Source organism: Protopterus annectens, chromosome 12.part0, assembly GCF_019279795.1.
Source record: "Protopterus annectens isolate FY-2018-M chromosome 12.part0, PAN1.0, whole genome shotgun sequence".
Classification (NCBI taxonomy): Eukaryota; Metazoa; Chordata; order Ceratodontiformes; family Protopteridae; genus Protopterus; species Protopterus annectens.
The window spans coordinates 297,125,519-297,146,095 of NC_056746.1; the positions used below are offsets into that span (position 1 = coordinate 297,125,519).

At 37.0% G+C, this 20,577-nt stretch overlaps 1 protein-coding gene across 3 annotated transcripts in view; it reads right to left on the minus strand.

The window, feature by feature from the left end:
• The window catches only part of IMPA1 (inositol monophosphatase 1), a 450,995-nt gene that overhangs the window by 407,227 nt on the left and 23,191 nt on the right, over positions 1 to 20,577 (minus strand). For all 3 annotated transcript variants that reach the window (XM_044089366.1, XM_044089368.1, XM_044089367.1), the window contains exon 4: positions 16,410 to 16,514. In XM_044089366.1, the coding sequence (XP_043945301.1) occupies positions 16,410 to 16,514 (105 nt within the window). The remainder of the gene's footprint in view (positions 1 to 16,409; positions 16,515 to 20,577) is intronic.

The following is a 20,577-nucleotide window of genomic DNA, read 5'->3' on the forward strand; positions in this document are numbered from 1 at the left end:
CTGACTCTCTACATATTCAGAAAGCGCTTCTGCACTGTTACATTTGCAGTAGTGTAGTCACAGGCTACCTTCTGAAGGTCACCACAATTTGATTTGTTAATTCACAGTTCCATCTGATACCCCAATGATGCCCATGATCTGCAGCACAAGATCACAAAACATACATACAGAACAGTGCCAATACACTTTAGCATACTATAGTTTTGTGTTGGAACATGAAAGCTCTCCCATGTAAAATTGCCCTCATCTCTCTCTCTTTTTATATACACACATATATATATATATATATATATATATATATATATATATATATATATATATATAAAGAGAGAGAGAGAGAAAAAGAGCGTGCACATCTGCTAAATTTACACTTATTACTCCTTAGTCAATAAAGTGCCTTAACTATTTCCACAGCCAAGTGATGCCAGTGCTCTACAATGATATGTACGTAGTCTATTTATGGCATCTCCATATCACCCCTGCATCTCTGTACTTGAATCCTGCTTCTTTATTCCTATTTTCTATTTAAACCAATCCAAAAACACCAATTATTTGTCTTTATTTTCTTTAACTTCTTCATGCACATCACTCCACCAGGAAATATACTCTTAGCTATGTCATCCATCCATCCACAACCCCTTTCACAATTTTTGCAAAGGGGTAGAGCTGTCACCTCAACAGTGACAATCATCTAGAGCTAATGATCACACTGCCAATCATATATTTTGCACCAAATCTCTTTTCTCCCTTGTCTACTCTGCTCCAGCTACCTAGTTTTGAAAACCTTAACTTTCACAGACTCAGTTAAATACTACCATGCAACTCTACCCATACACTGCATTGGTAAGTCTATAAAGCATTTTAAAATAAATATTTTGTTTAGTCATCCTGCAGTAGAACACATATGACAAGTTACAGTGCTACTGTTGTGTATCCCTTCTGTCTTTGACAGTACATGATATAATAACAATTATACAATGATAGCTAATTACTATTCAAATACATGCATGATGATTGGTCAGTCCAACCAGTGTGCCCACTGTAAATCGTGTATATACCAAACAGAAAAAGTCCGGTCGCTGAAGTACCTTTGAGCAGCCAAGAAAATTTGAAAAAACAGCCACAAGGTATCAAAATAAACCAGTAAATCAATCCAAGGTACCACAAGACCAAGTATAAGCCGGAGTTCTTGTAAAATCCACTTTAATATAAGCACAAACACATGAACGCACACATTAAAAACCAGTGTTTTCGTTTAAATCACTTCATCAGATGTGGGTCAGAGAACAAAATAATGGCTTTTATAATCCTCTAAGAAGTAAATTAACCAATAAAAAAGCATCCAATTAAAAACATCATGAATGTTCATGAATATTCATATTAAAACCATATATGCCATAAAAACATTGCAAACCATTAAAATCATTGTGTAAACTGTTCATAAATGTATAGGAAGTCAATAGAATACATTTTACAAACTTGGTAAAATAAATAAATGAATTTATAAAACCTTTACAATACATAAATATTTTAAATAAAATAATTTCTGTTAAAATGAATGTAAAATGATTTGTAAAATGCTATTTAGTCATCTTTTTCTTTTATTTTTCTGTTGATGTACCTGAAATCTGCTTGTTTAATATGAATATTTTTTAGTCTTATTTTGTATATTAACCGCGGTGGTGGTGCTGCGGTAGCGTTGTCACCTCACAGTAAGACGCTGTCTGGTTCGATTCTCAGCTAGAGCGTCTTCTGCGTGGAGACATGCATGAATGGGCGTACCTTCGTTGAAGGTTGTGCGTCAGGGCTGGTAACTCAGCATGTAAAAATCAACTACCAATCATTAGCGGACCGGAGTTCCACTGTGGCGACCCCTAACCGGTAAAAGCCGAAAGACGCAACAAAAGTCTTATTTTGTATATTGATTACTAAGTTTTTCATTTATCTGTATTGGATCTTATCTCCCCAGGCCTCTACTGAAAATGGACATGTATCCAGTTAGACTAGCCCGGTCAACAAATGTAAAATAAAATAAATAAATAAATAAATAATTGTTATCACACTCTAGTGGTCAAAGTCAAAATTACATCTCAATGTGAAAGAAAAAGGAAAAAAGCAGAAAGTACAAATAACAACTGATATCTTATTTTGTTTTGTAATCTTATAACTTAGCTGTCCTTAGTTTCAACAGGGGTACGCGGGAGATATTCTCATTTAAACCTGGAGGAGATGTAGCTTGAAGTGTTACTTGCCACCATAGCTCTTTATGATGATAAGAAGTCGATCAGGTTCAGGAGGCATGATCTGCCTTTCACAAACCCGAACTGGGTGGGATCCAGAGTTTGGAGGTTACCAATGTCTTTGTTTATGAGTTCCATGACGATATGTTCCATGGTCTTGCAGACCAGGCTCGTCAGGCTAATAGATCGATAGTTCCCGGGATCTCTTTTCCCATTGTCCCCCTCTGACATCTTTTTTAACCCCTTCCAAAACAAAAAAGGAATAATTAGCATTGACACACGTTAAAGCATGTTTAAAAAGGGCATTTGTTTCCTTCCTGTTCTGCCTATCATACAGGTGTTCATATATCCTCCTTTTTAGCTTCCGTTCAGTTTTGCCCACATAAAAAGAATGACATACCTCACACCATTGAGCAGCCATTTTATAAGCATATGCTACGGAGGCATACGTCTCAACTATCCAGAGTTTCATAGAATGTCCAGATTTTGCCTTATATTTTTCATCTGTTCGTCATAAAATCTGTGGTTTCCAAACAAATCACTGTGGAGTGAAGTCACTAAATAATGACGCTCATTTCAGTTTCAGATTTCATATCCTTCAGACAATGCACAATAACACAAATCTTGTTATTCTCACATTTTTCTAGGTTTATAAGAGCGACATTTACAGTCAGTCCCTATTTTTGGCCTTTGCCTCCTGAGCAAATACAAGAAAAATCATGTACATTCTGCAAAACTAAAGAAACGCGCCTGATTTTCCTTGTATTTCTGCAGTCTCTCTCATACCTCTAAATTTTCTGGATTTCATACCTACTAAAAAAATAGCAACATAGTCTCTGTTGCTTGTTTTCAACAGCACTGATGTACTGTGCAAGAGTGGGAATGTAAGTCTCATAAGCATGGGCAGTACATGAATAAACACAGAAAAATGAGTAAACAACACAGAGGAACACCAAAGCACACTTATACAGACATTATTTTAGAAAAGTAAGCAATTTCTTTCTTAAATAATGTCATTGTATAATAGCAATAACAGACTTGTGAATGTGGGCATATGGATATATATACCCACGGTTGGTTTTGTTTAATCACTTGGAATTTGCCCTTATAATCAAACCATGCTAACCATAGGTAAATAATCAATATACCTACATTCACTCATCGGTTACTGCTTAAATACCAACTTTCTTTTTTTCAATATCTTTATTAAACCATAATTTACACAGTGATATACGTACATGTGAAGTAAAAGAAAACAAAAGTGACATTTTCATTACTTTCTTGCAGTAATGCACGTTTTCTTTTTAACAATTATTCACTCCATATTACATAAACTACTCAGTTCTTGCTTCTCTTTAACCTTACTCCTCCTGAACATTATTTTCCATGTATTGTTCCCACAAATGTCATTTACTTCTATGTAATTTGCACTTTCCCTTTCTTAAGATCCTACATCCAGTTCTTTTTATTTCCGTTACAATATTCAGTACTTCAGTTACTCTGGGTTTATAGTTTGACTTTCATTTTCTAGAAACTGCTTTTTTAGCAGGCAATAGCATTAAAATTAGTAAGACCTTACTATGTCTAGGCAATGCAGATCTTCTGTCCCAGCTCAAAAAAATTATTTCCTTAGATACGAAAATTTGTTCCTTCACCATTTCTGCCAATGTACTCTGTAGGGAATTTTTAAAATCTGCCAACTTGTTAGTCTCCCAGAAATGCAACTCAGCATGGAAACAGTCACAGTCTGTATCTTCAGATTCTGCAAAACACCCATGTTTCAAGATAAATGCTTGTTGTCCTCCCTACTCTTCAGTCTTCCTCTAGAATTAGCCTTCAATCCACTAACCCTAGTTAACATTTTCATCACTAAATCGTCATCACGCTTCAGCCAGCACTACCACTCTACAATGTGCAAACCAGTACAGGAAAAAAGAGGAAACATCAATGTAAGCAGTAAGCCACTGCCAGTACATGAAGCCGACCTCACTCCAGCCTTACCTAGGAGCTTGTGTCTTTCATTTCACTCTTTTCCCCACTAAGGCTGCCTCACAGACAGACACTGCTCTGACTCTGCCTCTTTTTCCAGTAAATCACCAATAACCTCTGACTGTTTCCCTACTTCATGAATGGCAGCGCAATCTCTGTTTTTCCACTCTTCGTCTTTAGGGCCTCCTCCTACCTTCAAATTGCACATTCTTAGGTCGCCCTTCTTGATGGTTTCAGCCTAGCATCTCTGTTTTAGCTACTCATCCACATCACCAATTTCCCAAACCTCACCACATACTCTAACTCTGGAGCTTATGTTAGGATGTCATCCAAAGCCTCACCTTTAGAGGCACATAAATCCTGATCAGAATCATTTATGCCAGAGACCTCAGTGCTCAGTACTCTTCTTCTCAATCACTTTTCTGTCTGAACTGGTCCACTGCTCTATACCCTGCACCTTGTAACAGCAGCAACAACATTTCTGAAAACACGCTCTAGGTATTTCAAGGTTGCACTGCCACTATCTCTACATCATAAACCACCTTGATTTATTTATCAACCTGGTGGACTTTTTTGAAAAGGTCACCAAAGAAATGCATAAAGGTAAAATGATACACATCACATACCTCGACCTGAACAAAACTTTGTGACACAATTCCCCACTCAGGATAGTAGAAAAGCTAATTAAACTCAGAATAAACCCTTCTATCACCCGCTGGACTGACAACTGACTTACAGATAGAATGCAGAAGATCAAAATAGAAGAAGCTGCCTCACAAAGAGAGCAGTCACCAGTGGAGTCCCCCAGGATTCAGCGCTGGGACCTCTCCTATTTGGCATCTACTTATCTGAAGTAAAAGCTAATACCAAAGAGTTTTGGCCATGTCTACAGATGTCTGCAAGCTAGCAGCAGTCGATGAATCCCCAAATGACTTAGCCATCCTGCAGGAAGTTTTGTCCCAAACAAGTAACTAGTGCCAAAAATCATGGACTGAAACTAAATACAAAACAATTTATTATCATATCCTTTGGGAAGTCACTCCTTTAAGAGTTTACTTAGTTGTTTGGGATTTGGGAACTTATGTTGATAGTGACCTAACTTTAAACAGCATGAGTCCAATGTCATAAGAAAGTCCTTCCATACTGTGTAGCTTATAAACAAAAGGATTGTGTCTGGATCTAGAGATGTCATTGCCCCCCTCTACTCTATCACTAGGCCAATCACTGAATTTAATGCTCCCCTTGGCATGTATCTGTCCAGACACATGCAACTGTAATGCTCACATAGATAACTTTCTAAAAACATAGAAGGCCTAAACAATATGTCCAACATGGACCGACTTAAATCCCTGTCACTATACTTAGTAACCTACAGACTGCTAAGAGGTGGCCTGTGTCTGGCATATAAGGCATTCTCCAACCCAATACTGATGGACCTACTGCACATCACCAAGTCAAATGTAACTAGAAATACTCAGTCTAGGGATCAAAATCTCTTCTGCAACATTAACAGAATGGTTTGTAGGGACAGGTACATCAAACAGAGGATACCATTTTTCTGAAGCAGACTCAGCATCCATGTAAATAAATCTCATCCCTGTCCATATTCAAGCTCAACTTAGATCTATGGATACAAAATTTACCTGAGGACTGCCCCCTGTAGTAATAATGGAAAGATTTAGCTCCCAAATGCTTTATCCATTGCATAGGTCCCCTCATATTATCTACTGCATGATCCCAGTTATTCTCAATAGGGTAATATATAATTATCGACTATGGGATAGATAAGGCGAATTTAACACCAACTGGGATAGGTTGACTCAAGCACTAAAAGGGGGACTGGCTAGGCGTAAAATGGCCCCCCAAGGACAGCTAGCCTTGTATTCAATTATGAACCTGTGACTGACAGGAATGCTCACATCTTTTCTTGCCATACCACTACAATGCGGGGTGGATACTGGAGACATCCCAGGACCCACACCTGCCCTAAACTTTCACAGGCTACCACTAAACTTTTACCATTGTCTGAATAAAGGCATTGAGAAACCTTCTGAATCCATTTACTTCAGCTCTTACAATAAGGCCTCTTTCAGCTCTTGAATAGCCTGGAGTCTAAACAGGGTCCGAAGTTAAAGGGAAAGGTTATATCTGCCATCATCCAGAATTTAACAGCCATACTAAGCACGGTGTTCTTGTTTTATTTATTTCAGTGTAATGTATGGTACTTTGCGGCAGAACTAGCTGTAGGCAAACATAATGCATTGGTCAAGCACATGTCTGGAGGGGGGGGGACTTAGCAGGTCTGCAGGTTATGGAGTTCAGTGATCAAGAGGCTAATGAAGATAAACAATAATACTAATCAAAACAACCTTGAGGAACTTCAATGCATATGGTGGTCTGGGGAGGAGAAAGTTTGTTAACTATGATTCTGTAGATTCTGTTCAACAGATTGCTCATTCAGCCAATCTATTCTGGGTTCCTAAGTACGGAATGTTTTCTAAGTATGAATTAATGTAAACACCCATGCAAACATCAAAAACACGCTTCACTGAGCTCTTTATTCTCCATGCAGCTATAATCTGAAAATAAAAGGGACAAACAGGCATTTTCTAGACTCAAAAATTGTGACATTTATTACAAAAGATACAAAGAACCCATGACTGCCAAGAAACTCTTTCAGATACTCTCTAGCCACATCTCTAACAGTTAAGACAGAAGTAGTCGAAAAACATAATAAGCCCATAGTTAATGAGGTCTTAAGACTGCACCCCCCACACACACACACACACACACACACACGCACACTTTACTGAGACAAACGGCTATGGTCTCACTCCACAATGTGTGTAACATTCTAGCAGTAATGGACAGATTCAGAATATGACTAATAGAGACCGAGAGAAGTACTTTGCTGGCCTTCAGGGAGCAAAGGTAAAGTTAATGACTTTCCTGGAAAACAGAAGAATGATTTTCAACAGTGAAATTACTATTTGCAGGTAGATGGGGTTCATTAATCTTTCATGAATAAATCCTCTCTGGTGAAAAATCTGCCACTAGGAGGTAAGTCAGCAGACTGCCCTGCAAAGGAAAAGGAAGGAATTTTCAAAATACTGCAAGAAGGCAGAGACAATGTAAAGAGGAACCGAAGGATGATGGTATAATAGACTACCAAGATGGTTGTGCATTGATCAACAGGTTGATTAGAGTTCTCCCAATGCGAAAATTGAAAAAAAATGTAAAAAAAGCCAGTAACATCTATAATTTGGGTAAAATTCAGTTACTAGTTAGTATTTACAATGCCTGGATGCCATCAAAAGAAAGGAAGAATATTGCAGCTGTTCAGTAAAAAGCAATTCAAGTTTCAGATGAATTTTCTCATCCTTAACATCCATTGTTATTCATACTTCCCAACCCCCAGTCCAAATATTTATTTCATCACATATTTTTTAACTTCATATACTTTACTACATAGTGAATTAAGGGGTGCAAATGGAGACATGATAAAATCAGCAAGCAAAGGAGAGTAGTATTGCTGGAAGTGAATTTATCCTCAAGTCTTGGTGAGTACCTTCACAAGTTGGACCCTGTTTGTTTTATGTTTTTTTTTTAATCTCACCAAAATGGGACTGAAATATAGATTGTATTTTATGCAGTATATATCGTGGGCAGAAGTAGATTAAAAAAAGAGAGACAGATGGGTGCACATGTCCTAGGGTAAAAAAGTGCCCGATCCTGGTAGGCGCATTGGTGCCGGGACTGGAAAAACTGTAGAATCCTCTTGGAAACATTCCTACAATGGGGTTAGGCCAAGCTGAGTAGGAGGATTGTCCCCCTGTTGCAGAAGTAAACAGCAGTCCTGAAAAATCACAAACACTGACAGGTTAAAAAACAGCCATAAAGATGATAAAATGGACTACTGATGATAAGAAAGAAATTATGTATTATGCAAGAAGCCCAGAATTTCCAGACAAAAGATATACAAAATGTAAAAAAAAAGAAATTAGAGGAAAGAGAAATAATTGCAGAAGAAAAACGGTAAAAAGCTTCAAATGCAAACTTGTGTTCATTAATACAACAGATTCATGAAAAACATTATAAAGACCAAGAAACCTTGGGCCATTTGGAAAAAGAAGTGACTAAGGAAGTGCAAAAATATAAAAAACAAAATCTAGAGATTTTTGAAAGGTATAAAAAAGAACTATGGACATGGGAAGGAACGCAAGATCTGATACTGTGCAACATTCATGCAAAGGAGAAAGCCAAATTAACACAAAAAGCAGCTTCAAAGATAATCAAAGAGAAATACAGGCAAAAGTACCCAGATACGGAAACTTTCACAATACAAAAATAAGATCCAAGGAGGGAACATAGAAAAGGAGATTAGTAAAGTAGACGTTAAAAAAAATAGAGACAGAAGTTATAGTAAACCTGAAGGATTTAGTGCAGAAAGTCTAACACAGATTATGTCACAGCATGGTGGAGCAATGAGTCCACCAAGTAAGAAGAAACAGGAGGCACAGAAGACAACTGAAGAAGAAATATGGACATGGGGAAGAAAAAGAAATTTAATATGGTACAATATTTATGCAAAGGAGAAAGCAAAACTAATCGATACAAAAAAAAAAAAAGCAAAACCAAAGATATTTAAGAAAAATACAAAGGTATACAGATACACAAAATACAATACAAAAGAAAAGAAAACAAAGGAGAAAGAAAAGAGGATTAGTAATGGAGAAATTAAAGAAATAGGAACTGAAGTTATGGATTACCTGTGAAGTGAAGGACTTAGTGTCAAAAATCTAACTCTGACAACATCACAGCACAGGAGTGGGAAGCATCTGATCAGTTGCCATATGAAGATACTTTGGCGCCTTCAGTAGGAAACCAGTCCAAAAGTTCATCTGGAGTTGCACAGCAAGGGAAGGGACAGAAAACTGCAGCAACTCTTATGCAGTCAATGCTGTTGAATGATAGGCCAGTGAGTTCTCATATGAAGAGCAACGGATGACATAGGGTGAAGCCGAAGAGAATATTACACAGGAAAATTTTCAGGTAATTCTGTAGAATGTCTGCAGGAAGGGAGAACAAAGAATGTGCCATTAGTTTAGAAGAAATGAATCTAAGGGAAGAATTGTTTGATTTAATAGAGATGGATAAATATATTAAGATCCATGAAAGAAACACACTACAGAAAAACAGTAAGACGCAAACTGTTATACGTTTGATAAAATAAAAGAACACAGTAATCAAGACTGTTCATAGAAATTCATGTAATATAACAGAAGTAAATAGGAAATATTACTGTGCAGCTAAATTAATAACAGATAAAGTTTTAACACAAAAGCACAGGGCAGTAAGGGAAAGAAAGGGGAGAAATCAAATAGATAAAACTATAAAGCAATTAAGATAAGAAGTGTCACTGTTAGTAAAGAAGAGGGAACAGATCAACAAAAATACTCAGAAAGATAGACATGATAAAAACAATTTGCAGCATCCGAACAGACCAGGATCTATAATACGCTACTGCAAATAAACTAAAGATATCAGCACAGGCAGACAATTTAGAAGATATGCAAATAAATATAAAGGAAGAGTACAAAATAAACAATTTATTGATGATCCAAAAAAGTTTCATAGAGAATCGGGAAACAAGGTAAAAGGAATAGAACCACCACCAAAAAGAAGTAAAACACATTTTGCAGAAATATTTATGAAGATCCTGTGGAATATACAGACGCTCACTGGACAGAAGAAGCAAAAGAAAGAATAAGACGTTCACATATAGAGGATATTAAATGGGATAAAGTAAAGGCCAGAGAAATTGGAACAAAATTAAGAAAAGCTCCTAAGTTAAAAACCCCAAGACCAGATGTAGTACCTAACTTCTAGCTATAAGTAAACATCTTTACATGAAGACTTAGCCATGAGTTAGAACTATTTATATGCACATCCCAAAGAGATGCCAACCTGGTTAACAACAGGAAAAATGGCACTCCTCCTGAACTGTGAACCTGCACAAATAATAAAGCATTCAGCCTACAAATAAGAACCAGTTAGCAACAACAAGTTGAACACTGACTGCCTCAGATTCCACGGGAAGACACAAACAGACGGATCAATAAAAACTTCTTTAATGTATAAAACACAAGAATGTTGAGCACTTTCATCCACTAGAGCGTGGACTTCATCAGAACAACGTTTAAACACTACAACTCATTTAAATACCCCACTTTTAGGTGCCAAAAATCATTTGTCATGAAAATACAGCTTCCCTTAAACTGAACCTGTACTCCAAATGTATGTTAAACATTATTACAAAATAATTAATTTACTTATGTCTGAATATTTGATATATACACCTAACTACGTCAGAATATCTTATTACTAATACATACTAAATGCAATATGTATGCAAATGCTTAATTAAATTAATAAAAAATTAATAAAAAAAATTAATATAGCATTAATTAGTCAGCAAAAAACATATTATAAATTTGATACAACACATAATATACAGCTTCCATACACTTTTCAATTCCTTTTAACTAAAATTGGTTTGATGGATATATGATCATTAAGACCAGTCAAGGTAGACACATCCGTTAGCAATTGCCACCAAACCTCCTTGTAACCTAAGGTAGCTTTATAGTTACCCTCCATGGGTCCATCTTTATATGTTCCAAAATGGCAAACTTAAATGCATGGCCATCCCCACATTTTTCTATATGCCTATATAAGGCGTTACTACGGTCCATTCTTCTGATACTATATAGATGGTCATAATTTTATTTTTGAGACTCCTCTCAGTTTGTCCTATATAGTAACATGGGCATGCCATGCACTTAGCCAAATATATTACTAACTTAGAATTACAATTACCTTGCCTGAATTTAATTTTAGTTTTATTTACATTATTCAAAATAATTCCATCTTCTTCCAAAATGGCATGACATTGATTACAACAGCCACATTTAGTTGTGTGTTTAGTTCTAATATCTACCCCCCTTCCAACACTGCCCTGTTCCAAATACTTCTTAATATTACAGCCCATCTTAAACACATAGGTGGGCTTATCACCTATAATGTCCTTAATCTCATTGTCAGCCATCAGGATATTCCAATTATTAATCAATATACCTTTGACCTTATTCACATGGGGAGTATATTCAAGTATACATGCTCTCTGATAATTAATATCATTAACATCACCTTTGTTAACCTTAACAACAGCGTTATTCCCCCTATTTTTTTAACCTAAAAGGGGGGATATTTATTACCCCATTCTTCAGCTACATACTTCTTAACATCTTCCATCACATGCTTTGTGTATCCCTTTTCCCTAAATACGCATGTAATAAATTCCAACTCATCTATCATATCCATATAGGTGGAAGTCATACGAGCTGCTCTTATGCATTGTCCCTTGAAAATATTTTGCATTAATTTTCTAGGGTGATTACTAGAATATTCAAGATAGCTATTTGAGAAGGTACTTTTCCTATATATTCGTGACTTGAATCCATTAACTCCATTAAAAATGTAGGTATCCAAGTACGCTATCCCCTCTCTAGTGCTTGTACATAACAGAGAATTGTAAAAAGGGAAATAATCTAAGTATGCCATGAATAGACTAAAAAAAATCAGCTGACAGCATCCCACATTCATAGATAAAAGAGTGCTTAAAATTTTATAAGACACACCCTACACTGATCAATTACATTACAGTGACCATGAAACAGTGGCAAACCATTTGCAGCTAAGCCATGATAAAGGACAAATTATTATCCCAGGGATAAAAAAATTCAAAGGGAGATATTCCAGGGTCACTATCACTGCTGCTCTTTTGTCTTGCCCTTAACCCATTAAGTTGTCTACTTAGTAGATTAGGACATGGCTACAATTTGGCTCCCAGGAAACAACAAAGTGTAAAGATTTCTCATCTTCTTTTTGTGGCTGATTTAAAACTGTATAGTTCATCGGATGAAGAACTGAATGCACAACTGCAAGTGGTCAAAACTTTCTCAGATTATATAAGAATGCTATTTGGTCTTCATAAATGTGCAAAAGCAACCTTTAAAGCAGGAAAGCTGCAGTACCAAGAAAATATCAGTCTGGGACAGGAATGAGATATAGAATAACTTAAGCAAGAGAGAGAGAGAGTGTATAAATACTTGGGAACTGGTCAAGGATCAACAATAAAACATGAACAAATGCAAATAAAACTTAGGAATATTTTAGAAGACTAAAAATAATACTGAAAATAGCTCTGACATCTACAAACAAAGTCCAAGCTATAAACCAATTTGCTCTTCCTGTTCTAACTTAGACATTTGGGGTGACTGACTGGCCCCAAAAGACACTGGATCAGCTGGACAGGAAAATAAGAAAAATGCCTCATGCTTATCAAATAATTTATACAAATCAGCAATTTTTATAATCACAAAGATTATATATTTCCCATTCTGAAGGAGGTATGGGCCTCCTCGAAATTGATAACATATACAGATCTGCAATCATATGACTGCATACATATTTGCTGACCTCATAACATCCAAACATAGAGAAAGTTTTAAAATATGAGAACAAGTCTAGGACTAATTCTTTGCTTAGTTTAGCAGAAGCACATAGGTGTCAAGCAAGAATGGAAATCAAACTAGAAGTAGATAAAAATCAGGCAGCAACTGAATTTGCCAAAAAAACAAAACAAAGTATATAAGGTGAAGGATCAGATGAGAAGGCAAGAAATGTGGAAAATGCATAAATATAGCTGCGAGTCCAGAAAACTCCTGGAACAACCTCATGTCAATCAGGATTTAACACAGGAATGATTAAGGAGAGGTAAATTTAAACCACAAGATGAAAGGTTAATATCGCTGGCTCAGGATAGTGGACTACGTACACGTTGGTTCACAAAGTCCATTAAAAATGCCAGTGAAACAGACAAATGCAGGTTTTGTAAAACAGAATTGGAAACAGTCGCACATCTTGTTGCTGGATGTGATATACTAATGGCAGAAGGCCTGTATACTGAAAGGCATAACAATATGGCAAGACTGTTGCATTGAAGATTCTGCCAACATTATAATATTGAAGTAGCCGAGAAGCAGTGGAAACATGAGTCACAAAGCATTACAGAAAATGATGAAGTTTACATCACATAGCATCATACCTCTCAACCTGCAAATGCAATAAATCTGGACAAAGCCAAAAGTAATAGGGGGAAAATGTCTACAAATAGGGACAATTTTTAAATATTGCTCTTATAAATTTAGAAAGTTAATATATTATAAAGTTTTGCATTAGCACGCATTTTCAGGATGATATGAAGTCTGAAACGCAAATGTCTGTTATTATTTAGTGACATCAATCCTCAATGATTATGTCAGGAAACCACAAATTTTAGGAAGGACAGATCAAAAATAAGAGGCAAAAATCTGGACACTTAAGGTATGTATGTGATCACCCATTACCAACAGCTCAAAAAAATAGATGAAAACCTGATATAGTAATCCAGCAAAAGAAGTCAAAAGTTGCACTGATCACTGAAATTGCTACACCCAGTGATTACAGTGTCCTACGTATATACAGAGAAACACACAGAAATAAAATACCAGAATCTGCAGGCAGAAACGAGGGCAATGTTGAAAGAGGATGCCCAGACAGTTGCAATAGTAGTATGAGCAATAGGCCTCATAAAAAATAATTTACAGTAGTATTTAGACATGTTACTGACACAAGTAACTCTGTATGAACTGCAGAAGGAGTAAACTCTGGGCACATTGTGGTTGCTGCAGAGAACTTTTGGCTAACAAAAAATGTAACAATACTAATTTCATGAACTTTAATCATACTTTGACCTACGAATTGGGTCCATTCCTGAGAATGGTATTAGAAACCCAAAAATATTGGAGAAATTAAAAAAGGAATGAAAGAAAAAACAGTTTTAACTCGAAGCTCATCTATATCTCAAGTCCTAAATTGCACGTTTATTTTCTTTTTCCTTTGTAGTCCCAAGCTCTGAAAAAAATAGTCTTTCTATAGTGCAACTGTATTTCTTTTTTCAATCCCAGTCATAAATTTTTCCACGAAGTTAAAGCTTTCAAATGTCACTTCACAAAAATGTTCAGTAGCTCCCAAATGAATTAATACTCATGTGTCTTTAATGTTGAACCCTAATGGCAAAATAATACTATCCATAATGTCATACCTGTTCACATTGAAATCACTTTTACTTTTTTTTCTTACCACTAGTCATCTTCCCTTCAGCTGTTGAGAAACTACAAATGTTTGTTCACTCTCAGTTCCCTCTTCCATTCTTCCTTGTCTTGATGCATCTGATCAACTTCTTCTGTCTTGAAACAAAAAAAAAATGCTGCGGAGGTAAACCCTGAAAACTGGCTACTCAGCCAAAAATACCTCCACTGTTTTCCCTTTACTACCTGTTATTTGCATTTCAAATCTCTCAATTTTTTCCTGCTGTAATACAGTGCACTTCACCCCACTTCCTCTCCTTCCTTGAGCTCTGTCCAGTTCATCAAATCTATCAGCACTTGTGTCTCCAGTGCTCCATTTTCCAAATCTGTAATAGTTGCTTCATCTCTTTCTCCTTCCTTCAGTAAGTTTTCTCCTACTCCTCTCTTCAGCTCTGCTACACTCTCCAGCAGCTTGATATTTCTGGAACTGCAGTAGCAGCTCCAGACAGTGCTTCACTTCCTCTCCTCCAAAGAGTTGAGGAAGATCCCCCGTAACTTGGCCAAATTTCCCCTAGTCAGTATAAACACAATCTCAGGTCACCCCTGAGAAGATGATACTGGCATAAGGGGACTAAAAAGCAGTAAATAAATACATTTGTATTACTGTCAGTAAAAGCTTCTGTACTGCTTTCAAGTTGCGGTAACTGGTTTATAGGTTACTTTCACATTCTCAGGTTATACCACATTTTTCTTTAATCCCATATCTACCAAAATGTTACCAAGGCTGCCACTCGGTAAAAAATTGATACTACTGTAACATTCTTGGGGCTATGAAAAAGCACTGTCATGGCCCCGCATTCTCCATTATTGCCACTACATCTAGATGACATTATAGGGAGAAAAATAACTCTGGGATAAAGTTATCTACAATGGTAGGCAAAGTTTTCCACCAATGACAGGCAACATGTGGAAGGCAAGATGTATGAAACAAATGACTAAGATTACTTGTTTAGGGCAGAGTGCAATTAGGGAAATTAACCATTGTTGTTACATTATTCATACTTTCATAAAAAGTGATTACACATTACTAACAGGTATCACATGAAAAATAATGGTGGGCAAAAAAAAAATACACTGTTACTGTCCATGCAGAGTACACTATGCTTTACATGTTGTAAGCCGTTTGTTAGTCATTATGAAAATATGCTATATTTACATATTTAAATGAATACAGCCTAAACCTACTGATGTATGAATTACAGTATGGTATCAACTGAAACCTCAGATAGTGCTAAAAAAAAAAACTGGCACTGATACTTGCACCACAACTTGCAGAGTCTCAGAGTGTTGTTTATACTCTTAAATAAGGAAAAAGACATACTATTACTTTTTTTCTGGAAATTTCTCAAAGCAAGCAACCAGAAAGGAATGTATGTACAGTAAACTCTCAGTTAACCGGCACCCATGGGGATTGGTAAATGCCGGAAAATTGTTTCTGCTTGCTTGAGGGCTACTATTTAAAATAGCCCTGACTAATCCTGTACCCTATACTATTTGTTTGGTTTGACTTGTTCTCAGGTTGAGGAGACAGGGAATTTATTCCTATCTTCCTTTTTAAAACTCTAAAACTCTAAAAACGTAAGGTATGTTTCTCTGGCGGGGGATACAGAAAGTGCAAGACATGAAAATTGTACTGTAGTTCTTAGATTTTTTTTTTTTTGCCGGTTGCTTGCATTCAGGTTAACCGAGAGTTTACTGTAGTTGTAGGAGAGCTCAAGTATGGCTGAACGCAAAGTACTGGCTCTTCCCAGCTTATTCAATTTATGTATACAAAGCTCCTTGGTAGGAATTAATTGAACATTCAAGTAATTTCCTTCCCTTTTTAATATATCCAATATCCTGCATTATACTTACCTAGGAAGTACACAAACTAAAGAATGAAACATCAGCAAATAGTATGAAAGGAAAAAGACTCAATAAAGCTAACCTGTGAACAAAGTTAGTAGTTCCATCAATAGGATCTATTATCCAAGTGGGATTATCTGTATGATTGCATCCTTCTCCAGCTGCGACTGATTCTTCACCAATAAAGCTGAAAGATAATGGAAATAAAAAGTAACTTTCACCTTAAGAAATACCAAAAAAGGACATATTCATTCAGTTACTTTTTTTAGATTTAGCAGTACAGTCTGCACGTGGAATATATACCTCAATAGAAACATCCGATCAGTGTGATCAGCCTCATGATCCTACAACTCACTGGCTGTACTCGTATGTCTCAGAATAAGAAGTTTTTTTAGATTACCAACTAAAATTAGTTAACAAAAAGCAAACACTGCAGTAGTAACCTGCTGCTCGGGTAGGTAATGGCATTCCTCCCTCATCACTCTCTCACACACAGACACAGTACAGTTCCTGTACCTGTTCCTATCCCTACCCTATATGCCCTTCCATTGTTCCCTCCACCCCTATAATACTTTACTGTCATTATGGCATGTCTCTAATATGCCTTGTTGGTCTAGTGTACCCCCTGATCCCTGTCACAATGTCAATGCCATTACGGCACTTTAAAGAGTCATTCCTGGTATCCAGTTGTCCCCCCATCCCCAGATTCCCATTAGGATGTGGGTGCCAGTATAGCACTTTACAAAGTAATCCCAAGCATCTAGTGCACAGCATGCCCATCAATCCATGTACTACTACTGGTACCATAACAGCACTTTACAAATTAATCCCTTGTGTTTAGTGCATCCCTCCCACCTCCCAATCCATATACTACCATTGGTACCATAATGGCACTTTACAAAGTAATCTCTAGTGTCTAGTGCATTCCTCTACCCCTATCAATGTACTACCACTGGTACCATAACAGCACATTAGAAATAATCTCTTGCGTCTTGTGCATCCTTCCCAGCTCCTAATCCCTATACTACCATTGGTACCAAAACGGCACTTTACAAAGTAATCCCTGGTATCTAGTGCATTTCCCTACCCCCAATCCCTGTACCATCACTGGTGCCATAAAAATAAAGTAATCCCTGGTGTGTAGTGGTTCCCTGCCACAATGTTCACATTAGGTAGTTGAACGTTGTAGCAACAGTTCTGTAGATGCATTTCTAGGGAAACAGCACATGGCCAATTGGCATATGTCTTTCCACCCAGAATGCCTCATTAGCATCCAACATGGCTGTGGGTCTGGCCCTTCGCAATGCTGCACATCTTCATGTTAGAGAAACCTGCAGCACTGTGCAAGGGTGGTTGCTGTATCAGGAAAAGGTGATGCAATGCGTACATGGAAATGTATACACGACAGTAGTTTCTTGAATCCTCCCTTAGTGTTTTGAAATTTTGGCATTGTGTATATTCTGTGACTTTATATATTGTGTAATGGTACTGTTAAAGAAAGTTTTTGTTTAGTAACGTGAAGTGTAGATTTGGACTTGGTGCAGATGAGGGGTAGTGGTAGGGTTAGGGTTAGCACCTATAAGTAAGGTGGGGGGTGAAGTGAGGTTTAGTGAGAAAGAAGTATTTATTGCTTTGTAATTCAATACTTCTAGTATTAATTCTTCTGTGCATTCTTTTTTTCTCTATATTTTGAGGTTCTGTATTTTGTGTTCATGACAGAATTGGTCCAAGAACCCTTTGCAGCCACAACCTGAAAGACATACTCTGAAATACTGAATATGTAACAAAAAACAATCCAGACACACTGTAAAGGCATGTAGACATGTTAACATGTACGTATCTTTTGGTATCATCACCATATAATAAATAAAAGGCATATAAAAAATTACTAATATGATACAGAAAAGGCATATTAAGATGTACTAAACAATAAAATATTGTTAAGTGATCTAATTTTGGAGAGATAAACCAAATGGTTTACAGAAAGCAGTAGTAGCCAAATGAAATGACATAACTTTTTATTCGTGCAAAGACAGAATTTTGTTACTGTACTGCTCTTTATTCCAGTGACTGCCAATTTTAGTTTACACTTACATCTTCAGCTTTTCTGATAAACATCAATTTAGGGACCATCATGGTATTCAGAAAAGAGTTATTGCAAAGGTAACTCTTACCACGAGCATCAGACTCCTTGCAGTAACCCCTTTCATTTCAGAGAATACCAGACAGTAGTCAATTTCCATGAGCAGAAAGCATTAGTGAAGAAGGCATTCTTGTTAGCCAAGGTATGTAGTAATGAGGCAATCGATGGAGCAGCTAATGCTAATTAGCCATGTAATTTCCTCCAGGAATGTCTGTAGCTACCAATTTACAATGTTAAGCAATTCAGAGAATCGCTCAGTTGCATAAATTACCATGGCCAGCAAAAAATTCTACTCGGCCAAGAGACAGCAGTCACCCACTAACTTCAATGATGAAGCCTTGGTACATAAAAATTCAACATAGTTCAGCAGAGACGTAATGGTAGGGAGTGCATGCTTGACTGCAAGCCTATAAATGGAGTTGAATGATTGTGTGTGTGTGTGTGTGTGTGTGTGTGTGTGTGTGTGTGTGTGTGTGTGTGTGTGTGTGTGTGTGTGTGTGTGTGTGTGTGTGTGTCTGTTATAGTGCGTATGTGGTGAATGAGGGAAATACGTTTGTGAGTCCAAACAAGTGTGTGATGTTGAGTGACTGTGTGTGTGTGTGTGTGTGTGTGTGTGTGTGTGTGTGTGTGTGTGTGTGTGTGTATCTATAAATTTAGATTATTTAGGCTGCAGCACTTCACATATTTTTTCATTAGTTAGTTGTCCCGAGTGATACTTAAATACACAGTGAATTTCTGGCCCTTTGTCTTCTGCTGAAAAGATTTCAAGCCTGCATAAACTAAAGCACTGTGGGTGATTCCCTACTATTGTTTCCCTCCCACCCACCTTCCAGTCTGTTAATATGCTTTTTAAACTTGGTAATTTTAAACTGCCCACTCCTGCTGTAAATTGAACTTAATAAGCTCCACCCTTTTTACACTGCTGTTGATAATACTGAATTATTTATTTGCCTTTCTTTATGCTTGTATTGAAAAAGTGCATTTTGCCTCTCATCTGGTCTACTGATTTACTTGATCTGGATTCATTTTCTAGCTACCTGATGGATAAAGTAGTGTATCCTTACACTCTAGCAAGCACTTGTTTTTACATCAAGAGGTCAGTGTTTTTACATCTAGTGCACTGGGAGGTAACCTGACCTGCTAGTTTGGGGAAACACTTAGAAAATAGATATATTTTGTGTCTCTATTGCACTTTTTACATTGTACTGTGTCTAATTACTGCATTTTTTTGGCTTTTTTATTGTTGTGACTGCATATTTTCTGCACTAATTTTCAACTGTATTTTCAACCTAGATAGCATAGTCTTCATTCAGACCTGCTGAATCTAGCCTGTTTTTGTTACACTCAAGCACTAAACCAGCCAACTTACATTAAGAAAGGCTCCTTATAGCAAAAGAGTGTGGACCGAGCCTTGTCTGAGTTAAGGATTGCTGGAGGAAGGTTCATTGCGTACTTTCCTATTGGTAGATTAGCTTACAACTGTTTAATTTCGCCTGTATTTAAGCCTGGCATTTACTCATCTCTGTGCATCTCACGAGGGTTAGCGGTGCCCTGTATAGATGCAAATGCCTTGAAACACAATTTTCCCCTACAGAACTGTCAATGGAACCCTCATAAGCTTCTCTGTTGCACTAAAGGCAACTTAGTTACACAATGAGCAATGCTGCCACACCTATCATCCACAACCCTCAGTTTAACAACCCTTGATAATCTTAGGGGAAAAATGGTCAATCTAGCCTACTCCTTTCCCTAATAGCTTGATAGTTCTTGAGCAAAAACTGGTCAATCTTGCCAACTCCTTCACCTAATAGGTCATATGGTAAAAACATGCTATAATGGGCAGTTTCCCATGATTTCTCTGGCCAGCCTGATTTAAATGCAAATACTGAGGCAATGTAGTAATTGCCTCATGTATGCTGACAATCACTTACTCCTACAACAAACAACTACCCTATGTGAGAGAGATGCAAGTACACTACAAAACTGGAATCACTTCTCTCATGTAACAACAAACTGGACACCAGACAGGTTGTCAGTACACACTCTTCACCTCTCACACAAACTAAAGATATAACACATAGATCCACATACACAGAGGTACTCATTA